The sequence below is a fragment of the Exophiala xenobiotica genome (assembly GCF_000835505.1).
Source record: "Exophiala xenobiotica strain CBS 118157 unplaced genomic scaffold supercont1.5, whole genome shotgun sequence".
Classification (NCBI taxonomy): Eukaryota; Fungi; Ascomycota; class Eurotiomycetes; order Chaetothyriales; family Herpotrichiellaceae; genus Exophiala; species Exophiala xenobiotica.
Window position 1 is genome coordinate 1235188 of NW_013562490.1, and position 14234 is coordinate 1249421.

Here is a 14234-nt window from a genome sequence, read left to right on the forward strand (position 1 = left end):
CCCATCCCATTCCATAGCATCCCAACCACCTCCGCACAGACAAGTTGGTGCTAAGAAGCTCTCACGACGAGTCTCGAGTCTCGAGTCAAGGCTCATCAGCCTTCTTCATGACATTACATGACGAAAGGCGCCAATCTGCTCACGGACATTGCAGCTTACGACGCACCGCCCCAAGAGACGGCCAGGCCGGGCCAGGCCGGGCCAGGCCGAAATTGACTGTTCAGAGCCCAGAGTCAAGTCCTTCACACCTCATTCTATTGCTGGTTATTTCGGCCACGTCCGTCACAGGATATAGCAGCTATAGCTTCAATCACGCACGCACTACGGACGTGCCCATCTCATCTTGAAACGCGATGCTTACTACGGAGACCTTTCAGGCGTAGGAGTAGTAGATCATCTCGCGAAATCTTTCCCTCACACCTCTTCGGTAGCCTACGTCTGATCTCAAAACCTGGCAGAAGTACGATTTAGGAGTACTTGTAGATACCTTGTAGATCCAGTGTTTCATCATACTGGTACTCCGTATATCCGCACTTTTCCCCCTTGCAGGCTGGCGGTTCCAGTCCAGCCCGGCCTGGCGTGCCAACCCGATCAGGACAAAAAGAAAACAAGCATTTTTCGTCTAACCCCCCTACAAGTAACTAGTCTAACGAGAGTCAGTCACGTTTCAAGATGCCATAGTCTCTCGCTTACCCTGGTCCACCGTGGCCGGGGCCGTCGGATCTCATCAACAATGCAAGGCGTGGCAAAGATAGGCACGTAAGAAAGTACAGTTTCATCAAACGCGCCAGGCAGTCTCCCATGTCCATGTCTACGTCCAACGCGTGTGCTCCGACCCATGCCCGTAGTATGGGTTGTGCATGTCAAGCATTCTCCTCCCGCAGCACCTACCATCGTGCTACTTACGTAGTAAGTACTTGTGATGGCGAAGTAGCAAACAAAACCGAAAGACAGCTGCATGATGGCTGGTGTTGGCAGCAGTAAGACAGGCGGCCCAAAAAGAGTCAGCCCTTTTCCCCTGCAGGCTGCGTTTGAAACTTTGATGAACCCGACAGACACCAACTACCTAGGTATCGATGCCCCGCCGATCCCCGTGCGGGCACCGCCGTGTGCGGCGGCCCCTCGGCCCCCGTGGCACCCCTATTTCAAGTACTATAGTACTAACTAACTAGTAGTGCTCTCTAGTAGTGCTCGCGTACCTTGCTTGAGCCTACGCAAGTAACCCAAGCGAAGGAGTCGAGCGCGGTCGAGCTTCACCTACCTGTAGGCTGTCAGCCAATGATGGCCACAACTAAGCAAGCCTCGTTCAGCCACCACTCTCCTCGTCGTCGTCATCATCATCATCACACCACATCCCACAACACCGCATAGTACTATGGTATGCCCGTTAATCTTCAGAGTACTCCATACGGTTTATTAGTATGGAGTAGGTGCGCTGGGACGAAATTGGTAGTGACGACGACCATCAATCGCGACGAAGCGCCACCTCGTCGCCGACATCGACATCGACAACGAACAGGTTTGGAAGATACGCAGTAGGCAAGCACGGCAAGCAGGCAATCAAATAGAAGGGACACCAGCAATGTTTTTCAAAGATTTTCTTTTTCTATACTCAAAAAAACACCCTAGGTGTACTGGTCTCACAAGAATCGAAGTCTATAAACAGTTCGTGTTTGCAATTTTTCCCCCGCAAGGATCATACGAGGTCTGTCCTGCTGGAAGTAGAAGTGAAAAAGTGGTCACCTCCCCACCATCTGCACACGCAATGGTCTCCAAGAGAAGCACCAGAGACATGTCGATAAGATCAAAAAGGTAGGCCAGGACAAGAAAAAGTACGCCGCATGCCCAAAAACCTTTTCCCTGAGCATGTGGGTGGATCCATTTGCTCCGCGATCGCCTTTGCTTCATCATGTCGAGTCATCAATGATGTGTTTGTTTTCGTGATAGTTGTTCGTGTCATAGCCAAGCAATGAACTTGCCGGACCTGAATGAATCTCCGCATGAGAAAGATGGTTGAATGAGTGGTGGTGGTCGTCGAGACCGGGCACTACCTGCAAGGGTGATGACATATCCAAGTGTCGACTCATGGATGATGCCGTAAGAGAGTGTATTTGCAGGCAGCATAGGCGGAAGGCGGCAGAACTAGCTGCGCCAATAGGACTACGGAGATTGAATCTGGTCGGCAGGCTCATGCCTGAGCTTCATGTTTGTCGTATGAGCTGATCATGGTCGCCGCGTTTAGGCGAAATGACGGGCGTGGACACGATAGTGGGTGTGTCCTCCCTCGACGGAGACACTCCGCTTGGATGATCCGCCTGGGCACATGGTCAGGACGAGGTCAGAGTCCTGATCGCAGACCATGGTACGGGTGTCGTCAGGGGCGTTGTAGGCAGCAGTGCAGGTAGCTTCGCCAGCAGGGCAGTCAACAGGAACGCAGGTCGGGTTGTTGGGGTCGTTCTGCATGGATGGGACAATCACCATACCGCCAGCTGAGAAGGGGTAGCCATCGATGTTTGAGAGATCGTACGAGATCTTGCCGTTGGCCCAGGTGAACTCGAACTGGGAGACGGGTCCGTTGGTAGTGGCATTGGGCGAGAGCTTGATCGAGATACCGGTGCCCTCACTGCCGTATCCCTCGGAGTAGCTGCCCTGGAGTTCGGCCATAGTTGGGTTGGAACTACCTCCGACAGACGAATAGTAGATGGGGAAACCGCAGTTGTTGACGACGGAAGCGGTACCAAGGGCCAAGGTGGTTTGAGCAGAGGCAAGCAGCACGGCTGCGCCAGCGACAATGTTCTTGAATTGCATTTTGATTGTTGGTTGGTTGAAGTTCCTGTTGTAGAAGGATAGTCGAGCCTGGTTAGACTGATGGTTGGTATGGACAAGAAAAGGATGGGTCCTGTAGAGGTGTATACGTCGACAATGGTTCTAGCAGCAAAGGAATGATGCTGATCAGAGACCTGCTCGAGGCTGTATAGGGAGTGAGTTGGAAAGGATTGTCAGGATGGTTTCGAAAAGAGGAAATCAGACAACAGAGACGGGACGTGGTTTAAGTAAATTTGGCCCGTTTCCACGTTCAAAGTCAACAAACGCTCGAGGCGCCCAGAGGTGGTCAACTCCAGAGCCCTGGGTCCAAGGATGGATGGATCCTCCTGGCATCGTTCAGAGATTTTCGCAGTTACATTAGCGCTGTCAACGACGAACAAGGTGGGCATGGGCCTCGTGGGCCCGTGGTCCGAAGTCCAGCCCAAAAATGCCATTGGTGTCAAAACTGAGAACGGGGATGCAGCTTTGGAAAAACGGGATGCGTGTGCAAGTCCGGGCGAGGAACAACGGTTGAGGGGCGTTGGCTACCGAACGCCGCCGTCGCTTCATGGGTCGTTGAAGTGGATGGATTCTGCAAGAGTGAGCTCTATCGAATAAGGCAGCGAGCGCAACGCCGCACAATCCCCTGGTTCCTGAACTAATGCAGCCACACTGGAGACGGCTGAGCCAATCCTGGTTGGTACGCCCCGGCCGACCAGGGCTTCCAGACCAAGCAATTCTTCCAGGTACCAATGCTCGCCGATTGGCCCGCCTCGATGCCTCTCAGGCGGTGGCCAGAAAATGCCGCAGCGAAGGCCCGTCCGAACTAACCGCTATTTGGGCAGGCTTCAGGCACCGGCCAGGAACCAACACACCATCAATCGGTTGCCGTTTTTCGGCTGTGCTTTCCCACGTGTGCGCGGGAACGGGTGCTTTGGTCAAGTCTGCCGGGAAAAATGGTAGCTGAAAAGTCGTAGTGCCTGATGCACCACACTGGGTGGTGCTGTCGCATATGGTCGTACAGCAGTATTGGCACAGCAAATCTGTCGAGTTGTAAGGCGCCACATGTCTGCAAGGAGTGCCTAGCATTCAAGGATTGTGTTGCGCCCGATGGCGAGACGGAAAACTCTGCCCACAATATTTTTTGCAAAGATCCAGTTGTTTCAGTATCACACATTCGCGCACAAGTGCAGATTGTATCCCAATACGTCAGTCGTGCTGGCTCGCTGGCAATATTTTCCAGAACGTGAAAAACTCGATCGAGGCAAGATCCTCGCCGAGAAGCAAGGTTTCCACATGGACTGCTGGCTCCAAATGTCCCATATCCAACGCTCTCGCTGAAGGGTCCATTGGTGTTGCACCTGTCCGAAGCGAGCTAAGAATCCGCGATTCAAGAATCGCATATATACACCCCGCGTAGGATATATCATGATAGTGATTAGTGTCAAATGTAGCCGCTGCTTTGCAGCCGGTATCCACTTCTGTACCCTTGCTCAAAGCATGTACCGGCATGCCCGTTCAACCAGTCCCAACCACCCGCGTGTGGCGAGTAGAGTGCTTGCATGATGACAGTCGCTGTCGGCGGGATGCGGTCGGGTAAATCCTAACGGCACTCGCATTCTGGCCACGGAAAAAGCAGGCGCATGAGAACGAAAGGTTAACCATCCACTCCGTCGAGCCAGGATCAAGCAACAATGCGTGATGACCGCAGGAGTTTGCGCGAACAATGAACGGAAAACTGCCGTGTTTGTTGAGCGGCTCCGAAGCCAAACAAAACTTGTACCACATTACCAACTCAGACGCTGGTCGCTATCGGGTAGCTACTGCATACTTTGTTCTTGTTCAGACCTCGATAGTCCGTCTGATGACAGGAGACTAAACAGTATCGATAGCGATAGACTGCGATAGCTGGAAGCCAGAGCGGGTTTCCAGGTGTCCAGAGCGAAGCTGCCAGGATGGTCTCAAGGAAAAATAAAACGACAAGGCTGTAGCGATTGGCTAGGACCGAAGGCTCCGTAGAAAAGATAAAAACTCAGTAGCAACAGTGGCCGATGAGTAGTCAACGGACGGGGAAGCGGGAGGAAGGATGGACTTGGATAGACCCGGATTCGAGCTAGTGCCACGGTGAATAGAGTCTGCTGCCGCCTTCATGCAAGGGAAAAAACTGCATATGCATCAAACAGACAATTCGATAAACTGGTGGAGCTCGACAGACTATGATGTCAAGAACAAGCTGTCAAGCTGCTCGTCGTCGTGGATGAGGAAGTGACAGAAGTGTTTGACTGCATCAGAGTCACAAGGCGGTACCTCACAAGGCTCGCTATACCAAAGGTATACCAACTGAAGTGGCTGGGCAAGAGTCCACTTTTGAGATACCGGAAAGGGAAAGAAGAAGACTGACCGGAGACTTGGACCTAGGAAATCAATAGTAGACTCTTGTCGAAGCACGCAAAGTATCCACATGGTGATTGGGCGTGTGGTACTCCGTTGATTTCCTTTTGCAAGTAGTTTAGGCAGGTGTGTATCCTGTATCATGGGCTAAACCGTAGGAAGTCCGGCCGCCTTGTCCGGTTTCCTTCTGGCTGAAAGACCCAAGGATGCAAGCAAGAAAAGTCCATCCGATTCTTGCAGGTACGGTCATGACAGATTTCTGCATGATGAAAATAGGCATTGACTGGGATACGAGCATAAAGGCCACAGGGGTCGTTGAGCTTCTTTCTTGGGTAACGGTTGGAAAAATTCAGTGTGCGTCAACTGGCACCTGGAAGTCTGCATGGGGGCAGCGGCGACATGGCTGCAGGTGTTCATGGAGGAATGTAACTACCGGTGGGTATTGTGCGAGGCAAAGAAAGATAGAGTCAACGAATGATGATTGACGATTGAGGATGGATGATGATGATGACTTGATCCTTGCGTTGAGAAAAGAAGTGAAATTTGGTGGGAGAAGAAAAAAGCGACAGAGGAAACGAAAGGTGAGAGGACGAGAAGGAAGCGGGGAGCTCGAGTCCCGAGCCCGATCCCGTCCCAACTAAAGACTTAGGTACCTAATGGGAATACTCTTCCACCTAGAGAGGTAAGGTACCTAGGCCTAGCACGCCTAGCACGCCTAGGTAAGGTACCTACTACCTAGGTAAAGGTAGGTTGCTGTGGCCGCCAAGGGTTCAAGCAGAGATTTTCTTCTCCATTGCAACACTAACACCCTATCATCACGGACAAGCAAATTCTTTTGCTCATGCAGACCGTCAACTGTAAGCCGAGGAATAGGCTATGATGGGCTCTACCATAGCCACCTGCTATTTGCCATTGCAATCACGCTCGAATATCTGAGTGGCCATTGTCCCGTCTCGCCGTCAACAGATGGCGATATCCCGAGGGGTCCAGTATAATGGTCCACGCTATATCTCTTGATCTGTGCTTCGCCGTTCGACCTGTGCCCTGTGCCTTCCCACCAATCGGCCATCATGGACACTACTGGACAGAGGTCCATGCAACCTCTTGGGCTTTTCCACTATTCCTTTCACAATCGGACCCGATAGCACGAGCCAGGTATTCATGCATGCTGACATAGTAGCTGCGATGTTCGCCTGTCAGAATACGTCCGCCATCTGTGCTGAACAAGTGTGACCAGTATACAGCCTACGCACAACGGGCATTGTTCTGGAAGCAGACCCTCGATAGAGGATTGACTTTTCCCTTCGCCGACCTTTTCAACCCGGGTTGACCAACCTTACCAATCCCACAGCAGCACCTGCAGCAATGACTCCCACCACGAACATTTGCAATGCTCCGCCAGTGCATGCTCGGTAGTTCTCTTTGCCTGTCCAGCCCCGAATCACTCCCGTCTTCACATATCCGAAAACCAGCAGAACCACCCCCATAAGTCCTATACTCCACCACAGACCGCCTAGAACATCGTCTCTGGGCACTATGAAATATGGTATCAACGGGAGGAAGCCGCCGACAAAGTAACTGATGCCCAGAGTCAGTGCGGAGAGGTAGGGTCGTCCTGTATCGGGCCTCGCCGCATGAAAATGATTCTGCATGAGAAATCCTTTGAACATGGGTGTCGATGCTTTGATATGGTTGGCCACCCGTATCGTCTCTTCTTCGGACAACCCGAATTGCTGAAAGTACTCCTGCACATAGTCTCTGGCAGTGTCGGGGTCATGCGTGATCAATTGGTTGCAACTCCGATCCGTGGCATTGTATGACTCCCTGGAAGACGTCAGCTCTGTTCCAAATGTCATGGTCGCCAAAGACGTGGTCGACTCACACTTCACTTTTGGCTCCCACATATCCGCCGAGTCCCATGGATATGGCTCCCGCGACCAATTCTGCCAATCCTCCCAGGATCACTACCCTGGTGTCTCCAAGCGCAGTCAACCCTGCTGTCAGGGCAAAGGGTACTGTGAGGCCGTCCGATAAACCTAGAATGGCATCGGATACGATTCTTGCATCGAGTCTGATGCGCCAATTTGACCAGAATCCGCAACCGCAGATCTGAGCGTACTTGTCGGACCAGAAGACTGGCACTTGTTGGCTCTCTGCCGGACCTTGGAGGGTTGATGTGCGGGAAAGAAGAGGTCTGTTTGCTTCCAGATCGGGTGCCGATGGTAATGCATTTCGTTCCTGGGTTTGCCGTTGCGGCATCATGGTGTGGTGCTTGTCGGAGTTCATCGTAGACTCGAGGTTGCTCTTTTTCTCAAGAGAAAAGTCATCCGCTGAGTGAAATCCCATAGAACCAGACGTGAATCTCGACCGCCTCAAGAACTGGTTCTACTTCTTATATCACCGACGCGTTGATTCGGTGGATTGCTTTTGCCTTGCGATTATTCTCACCGTGGCCGAAGCGGACCAATGGGAAAACAGTAAAAGGTCAGCGAATGATTTTGTCACTTCACTGAGCCAATTGACGAGAAGCACAGGAGTAATACTCAAACGACAATTGGTCACTCTCTTGTCTACAGACGTTTGCAATTACGGCTTCACCTTCAGAGACACTCGAATTATTTCGATCCTTGACTAGCCGCAATCTGGACGAGACAACAGGTTAAGTCCATTATCCCGGATACTAACCACCAAGCTAACGAGTCGAGTCACGTGGTCAGTTTTACAGTACATCCAGCTCGCCGGGTAACGAGTCACACAACTTGTGTTTCGTCTTGGCCTAATAGCAGCAACAGTTTCTCCCAATCCGTGCGGTGGCTGGCATGCCGTCGACTCCTATCGTTTTCCTTCAACGTACCAGTCGACGAAGCCTACCGAAGTACGGATTGTTTCTCTCGATAAGATGGCTTAATCATCATATGCAACTTTCTCCGAGATTTAGCGTGTCTCAGTTGTGGTGGCTGAACAATCCTCTGCTTCGATTGGCCCGTGCTCACTAGGATGAGTAATGCCGTGAGAACAAGTCTACGACAGCATTTAAACATTTGCACCAGAGAATCTTCACGGCGCATCATGAACTCAGGCTGAGCCCATATCGAATTAAGACCGTGATAAGAGTCCAGCAGCCTCTACGATTTAGAGGATGAGCATGTGGGCGTTGCCCACAAGGATCTCGCCATGGGAATAAGAGGGTGTTGGACATGCAGACGTAAGCACATCAAAGCGTGCATAAGCTTGCCAAACGAACGTTAATGGGCTGATTTATGCCTCAGAGCGCAAAGTTCGATGTGACTCGCATTACCCGAGATGTGGCAACTGCACGAAGGCACGGCGCGTCTGTCAAGGCTATGGCATCCAGCTGTCCTGGCCTCGAGATGGCGACAGAAGAAGAGCAATAATCTCGCGAGATACGCGCCGCGCAGTGAATACCATTCAATCAAATGTCAAGAGGTTCTTGAATTCATCTTTCTGGGACATATCGCTATCGGAGGAGCTAGAGAACGGAAGGATTTCTGGTGAAAAATCACCTCCGACACACTGTCAAGCTGCTTGATACTAACAGCAAATACCCGTAGCTCGTTACCTTCGTACCATGAAAGTCCCTCGCCCGACCTATCTATCGCCCACCTTCATGAACGGAGAAGAATCGCATTTACTGGGGTTCTGTATGTTGGGTTACTCTTCCAGGACCCCATTATCCTACTGACCGGAACATCTCAGTCAACGAATCAAGATCACTGATACTAGGACCGACGGACGAGGAGGCTTTGGCACAATTCATCTTGAGAATTGCCTTCTCCGATCCAACCGATGCAGCCAATCCAGTCCTACAAGGCGTGTTTGCTCTCGCATCCCTCCAGCTTCACGGGAGCTTGAAGAGCTTTCGCTACAAGCACCTTGTCATATCATCAGTTAAGGAGTCAATCAACTGGCTCGACGAGAAGACGCTGCTCCAGAACTTGATGGCAACGATGCTTTTGTATCATTATGAGGCAGGATAACCCCGGTCCGCATAGGCTTTCCATGGTCGACTAATGATCCACAGCTCTCACTCGAATCAAACTCCAAAGGGAGTTGGGTAATATATCTATGCGCCGTGAAAAAGATTATCAACACGTCACCGGCAATTCAAAAGCTGGTTCGGCAAGAATATTCGGTCTTCCTCGATTGGATTTATTATCACGAGGTCCTCGCAGAGTTCACAGTCAGGCATTGGAAGGTCCCTTATGAAGGTTGCGGCTGGGCTCCAACAGCAAGATCACCCAGGCCTATCGAGGGAAGCGATCCAAAGGTAAATGGAAGCCTTTCTGCACTTTCTCCGGCATCCTCTAATACGGCGGCAGGTAGAAGACAACATCGGCTGTCCAACTGATGTGCTCCAGCTCGTTGTACATACATGTAGACGAGCTCTAGCCGCGAAATCCTCCGAGATGAATTATGCGAATGCTGGAATGGAGCGCACGAAGGCGCTGGAACAGAACATTTCCAGCGCAGTAGGAGACTATGGCCCAGTTCACGTACCATCTGCGACCCCGGTAGACCGAAATACTATGGTCGCCGATCTTCATCGACTCGCGGGCTTGATATATGTCAATCGGGCGGTCCATTGCGTTTCAGGAACAGAATTCCGTCATAGGCGACTTGTGAGAGAGGGCATATTGCTGTTGACCAAGATGGTAACCTGCCAGAACGCGTGGCCATTGTTCATTGTCGCCTGCGAAGCGGTAGGCGATGATCAGCGCCTTGCTATCCTCGACGTCTTTGAGCAAAGTCGGCAAGATCGAAGACGGAGATCAAGTCACATTCATCTTATTCAACATATGGTTGAGGCTGTGTGGAACCAGCATGATCTCAATGCAGAGAACCAAGTCGATTATCTAACAATTTTCGATGCGGTTGTTGGTGGAGTTCCATTCATACCACCATTTGCCTGAGTTCAGGTTCATGGCACCATCATTTCCATCCATTGTTCTGATGTCCCATCAAGATAGATCCATTCAGCTTCTGGACTAGAACCACTCATCATGATTTCCGTGATGTGTCACAAATTCCCCACTGTTCGCTTCCGTCAAGTTCTGAATCACCTGAAGCATGTCGGTGACCGATTCATCCACCGGAATCGGTCCAGTGACGCTTTGGTCGAGCTTGTGAAATGCATCGAGCATGAATTTGCGTACAGCTGGCTCGCCTGTGACTTCTCGAGCTGTTCTTGTGTCAGTGATTTGTGCCGACACGATTCGCGTTGCATGTTGACTGACCAGCATCTGTGTCTACCCATCCTGGACTCATAGACAGTGTCTTGATGCCTTCTTGGGCCAATTCAGCACCGAACTTGGTCATGACGACGTTCATGCCAGCTTTGGCGGCAGAATATCCCAGCACGGCAGCAATGCCAGTGATACGAGTGAACTCAACGTCTCCACTCGAACTGGAAATGAATACGATCTTCTTCTCCTTGCCGTTACGAACGAGATCGAGGAAGGCGTGGATGACATAAATATTGCTGATCAGGTTGTTTTTGACCTGTATGCAGTCAACCTTTGCTGTTATCGCTCAAGGGCTAGCTGAAGGATCATACGTTCTCATTGATCTCCTTCTCCAGCGCTTCCTCCTTGCCACGACTGCACTGTGTCAGCAATTTGAGCTCTCAAGCGCATCAGGCCCGTTCACTCACAAAGCAGTAGGCGGTAGCACGCTGGTCTCTGGCCCTGCGGAGCCAGCGTTGAGGATCAAGACATCAAGCGAACCGGCCGTGACTTTAGAGACTTCAGCGGCAGCCTGCTCCAATTTCTTCGGGTCGGCGATATCGGTCACTACAATGTGGATGTTTTTGCGCTTTGCAGCAAGCTGCTCAAGCGGACCGGCAGTGCCGCGACTTCGAATGATGGCAAACACTTGGTTCTTCGGATCGACAGACTTTGGCAGCGAAGTCAGTTCCATGCCTTTGCCATGAGTACAATTGTAACGGTAGACTCACAAGATTATCCACGAAGCCGAACTGCAAAGATGCTCTTGTTAGCATGTGAAGATGTGATTGTGGTATTGATCTGGGGAAGCTTACGCCGATTCCTCGCGTCGCGCCGGTGACAGCCCAGGACACCATTTTCAGTTTCGTCGATATTAGGCAGCGATAAGCGACCAGTATAGAATGTTGAAGATGGTTAGGATAATATGTATCCTTTTACTCAGATCGTTTGGTTGTGGTGATACATCGACCGAGGGGAGGCTGGCGCATCCTCTTATACCCATCGCGGGAGCCATCGCGATGTGCCATGGAAGTGAGAGGTATCGGCCGAACACACGGTAATCACTGGCAAGTATTTGCGAAGCAATATTAATAATTCATGTTTGGAGTGTCCGCTGATACTGTCAATAGCGGATGGCGGTAGAGTTATGTAAAGTGAAGCAACTTTCTCCGACTCTTGGGCAAATATTGAATGTGGAAGAAGCGCGATTGCTAAGCAACGCGTTTCCAACCAGAACTATTGGGATTTCTTTAGAGACTTGTCGGAGCAAGAAGTAGTATAAAGGGATCATTGCCATGTGAATAAAGTCGTAACAGTTCCAGGAATCCAGCATTATCGTTTACAAGGAGTGTCACATTGTGAACAGAGTCCAAATTTGTCCTCCCCCTACTTCATTTCAACGAGCTACTTGTGCAACACGTTACCATGTCCGCATCATTGTCAATTGCCCTTATTTTTGGCGCTGGCCCAAACGTAGGAGCCGGCGTCGTCAGAGCCTTCTCTGCCAAAGGATACAAGATAGCAACTGTGTCGCGGACAGCTACGCCAGACGCAAGCGACAAGCGACTCCACATCCAGGCCGACCTGGAGGATCCGGAAAGCGTCTCGACAGTTTTCGAAACCGTCCGCAAGCAACTTGGCCATCCAAGTGTGGTTGTCTACAACGGTTCGTTACTGGGACTGTTTGTTGCTACTGTTTCGATTGCTGACGAAGACAGGCGCGGCTTGCAAGTTCGTGAACGGCCAGGACCCCTTGGAAATTTCTCTTAAGGATGCCATCCGTGATATGAATATCAATACCTTCAGCGCTCTCGCTGCCGCAAAAGAAGCCGTCAAGTCCTTCGAGGTGCTGCCAAAGAACGCAGCCCGGACCTTTATCTTCACTGGAAATATAACGAATCTTCAGCCAATTCCAGCATTGATAAGTCAGGGAATGGGAAAGAGCGCTACAGCGCACATGATCCAGACGGCAGCGTCAGTCTACGCAGACCGCGGATACAGGTAGTCCATGCCACGTCCTGATTTACGGCCAAAAGCTAACCGAGGCAGCTTCTATTACGCAGATGAGCGCAAGGCTGATGGTGGTGCTGTGTACCGTGCTATTGATGGAGAGGCACATGGGAAGTTTTATGTGGAGCTTTCCGAGAAGGATCAAGGCCCGTGGCTGGCGACGTTTGTCAAAGGTATCGGTTACGTAGACTTTTCTCAGCGTTCGAATATGTAGGGTTTTCAGAAGAGATGGAAATCCACCATAGGCAACATTGCGATACCGTTCATGAATAAGATCAAGTTGTCCAGGAGGATTCGAGTAAGAATGCTGCCTGGTTGGAACCGAGGGAAGGGTGATGATGACCTAGTTCGACGGGCATCAACGGATAAGAAAAGCCGGCCCGACCGTTACTGTCCGACACTGCATAGCCAGCAACACCCCAGCGTCCCACCACTGCATGGTAGATTCAGGCATGCTGCGAACCCTTAGAAGGGCTCACTAGACCGACATCGTGCGAGGGGACTACTTTATGTTCGACAAGTGTAATCCCATGTAAAGGCTTCACGTAGCTCCGTACGAGGTATACGAACCGGCAGTTTTGTTGTCCCTGGATGGAAGCGTTCATGCCTGGCATTCGTTGCTAACCAAGCAAGGCGCTGAGCCTGTTCGCCCTGTGTAGCGAATAGCTTCGCCTGGATAGTGATACCGGCGATGCCGTCACTCATGAAACTGAAGACGGCGGACTGGTCATCATTGTTGAGTGACGCCCAAGCTGATCGGTGTCGTCGATCAACGAGGAACGCGAAACTTGACGACGGCAATATCCGAATAAATGACTGTCCAGGGAATCAGATTGCTGGAGTGTGGTACCAGAGCAGATCAGGATCATCTCCATCCACCAACTCTGCCTTCATCCCATCTGGCTCTCATCTCCCTCCTCTTCTCTAGCGTCGTCGCACCCTCTCTAATCCTTCTCACCCAGTCCGTGACCTCTTTCTCACTGGCCTTCCCATGTCCCGCATCGTCACCGCTCGAACCCTCTAGGAAGCTCTCCTGCATAGCCCTAAGTAGCGCCTCCTGCTCTGATATACTCGAGACCAGCCGCTGATACATCTGTCTGGGTCCCCAGGGTGACAGGGCATCGTCCATCTCGCTTTGTTTCCGGCGCCACTGGGACTGTAACGACGTATGGTTCAATAAAAGTTGCGCAGTCTCGTCCCGCAGCTGGCGTAGTTGGCTCTCGAGTTGTGAGACTTGCTGGGCAAGCTGGATGTTTGCTTGAATCGCAGACTGCAAGGGAACAAGGGAGGAGGAGTAAGATGGATGCGTTGAGGCCAGTGAAGCGAGGAGGGATGGGTTGCTGACTAATGGATGGAGTTCATTGATCGGTTTGTCTTGGATTTGAGAGGGGATCCAGCGATCTGACAGCATTGGAGGAGGGATAGGGCGATGTGGTGGTTGCGGTTGTTGCTGCTGGGGTAGTGATGTTAAAGAAGACTGAGCAGTTGGGACGGGTGGTGGTGGGCGAGGGGAGTTTGTTACGCCTGGAGCGGCTGCCATTGGTGTCGAAGAGAGAACTGGAGTGCCCGTACGGCTCGCATTGGCGCTTTGTGTCTGGCTATTGAAGTGTGAGATAGGCTTGGGTGGTGGGGGCGGTGGTGCGCCGGCTGCGATGGGTGACGAAGGAGGTGGTGTTGCTGTTGAAGCGCTTGGCAAATTCGGAGCAGAAGAGGATGTGTAGAACGACTCGGACATGTTGATAAGGGGAACAGATACTAAATGTGTGTGCAGTCGGCGAAGGTGGG

General features: G+C 51.5%; 6 protein-coding genes across 6 annotated transcripts; 2 read left to right on the forward strand and 4 right to left on the reverse strand.

Moving 5' to 3' along the window:
- Positions 1 to 1583: 1583 nt before the first annotated feature.
- On the reverse strand, positions 1584 to 3012 carry PV05_08194 (uncharacterized protein). The gene has a single exon (XM_013457694.1). The coding sequence runs from the start codon at positions 2806 to 2808 to the stop codon at positions 2239 to 2241; it is 570 nt and encodes a 189-aa protein (XP_013313148.1). The 5' UTR covers positions 2809 to 3012; the 3' UTR covers positions 1584 to 2238.
- A 3194-nt stretch (positions 3013 to 6206) lies between these two features.
- PV05_08195 (uncharacterized protein) lies at positions 6207 to 7583 on the reverse strand. Its single transcript, XM_013457695.1, has 2 exons — positions 7079 to 7583; positions 6207 to 7020 (listed from the first exon to the last, which is right to left on the reverse strand). Exons 1-2 carry the CDS (start codon positions 7540 to 7542, stop codon positions 6513 to 6515), a joined length of 972 nt encoding a protein of 323 aa, XP_013313149.1. The 5' UTR covers positions 7543 to 7583; the 3' UTR covers positions 6207 to 6512.
- Positions 7584 to 8084: 501 nt separating this feature from the next.
- On the forward strand, positions 8085 to 10245 carry PV05_08196 (uncharacterized protein). Its single transcript, XM_013457696.1, has 6 exons — positions 8085 to 8401; positions 8466 to 8708; positions 8769 to 8858; positions 8914 to 9185; positions 9239 to 9484; positions 9537 to 10245. The coding sequence occupies exons 1-6, from the start codon at positions 8371 to 8373 to the stop codon at positions 10125 to 10127; spliced, it is 1473 nt and encodes a 490-aa protein (XP_013313150.1). The 5' UTR covers positions 8085 to 8370; the 3' UTR covers positions 10128 to 10245.
- PV05_08197 (uncharacterized protein) lies at positions 10203 to 11215 on the reverse strand (the record flags this gene model as incomplete). Its single annotated transcript, XM_013457697.1, has 5 exons — positions 10203 to 10396; positions 10452 to 10716; positions 10772 to 10814; positions 10868 to 11109; positions 11171 to 11215. 5 exons carry the CDS (start codon positions 11213 to 11215, stop codon positions 10203 to 10205), a joined length of 789 nt encoding a protein of 262 aa, XP_013313151.1.
- A 649-nt stretch (positions 11216 to 11864) lies between these two features.
- On the forward strand, positions 11865 to 12663 carry PV05_08198 (uncharacterized protein; the record flags this gene model as incomplete). Its single annotated transcript, XM_013457698.1, has 3 exons — positions 11865 to 12105; positions 12158 to 12440; positions 12489 to 12663. 3 exons carry the CDS (start codon positions 11865 to 11867, stop codon positions 12661 to 12663), a joined length of 699 nt encoding a protein of 232 aa, XP_013313152.1.
- PV05_08199 (uncharacterized protein) lies at positions 12606 to 14215 on the reverse strand. Its single transcript, XM_013457699.1, has one exon. It carries the CDS (start codon positions 14182 to 14184, stop codon positions 13315 to 13317), a length of 870 nt encoding a protein of 289 aa, XP_013313153.1. The 5' UTR covers positions 14185 to 14215; the 3' UTR covers positions 12606 to 13314.
- Between the last annotated feature and the right edge of the window lie 19 nt (positions 14216 to 14234).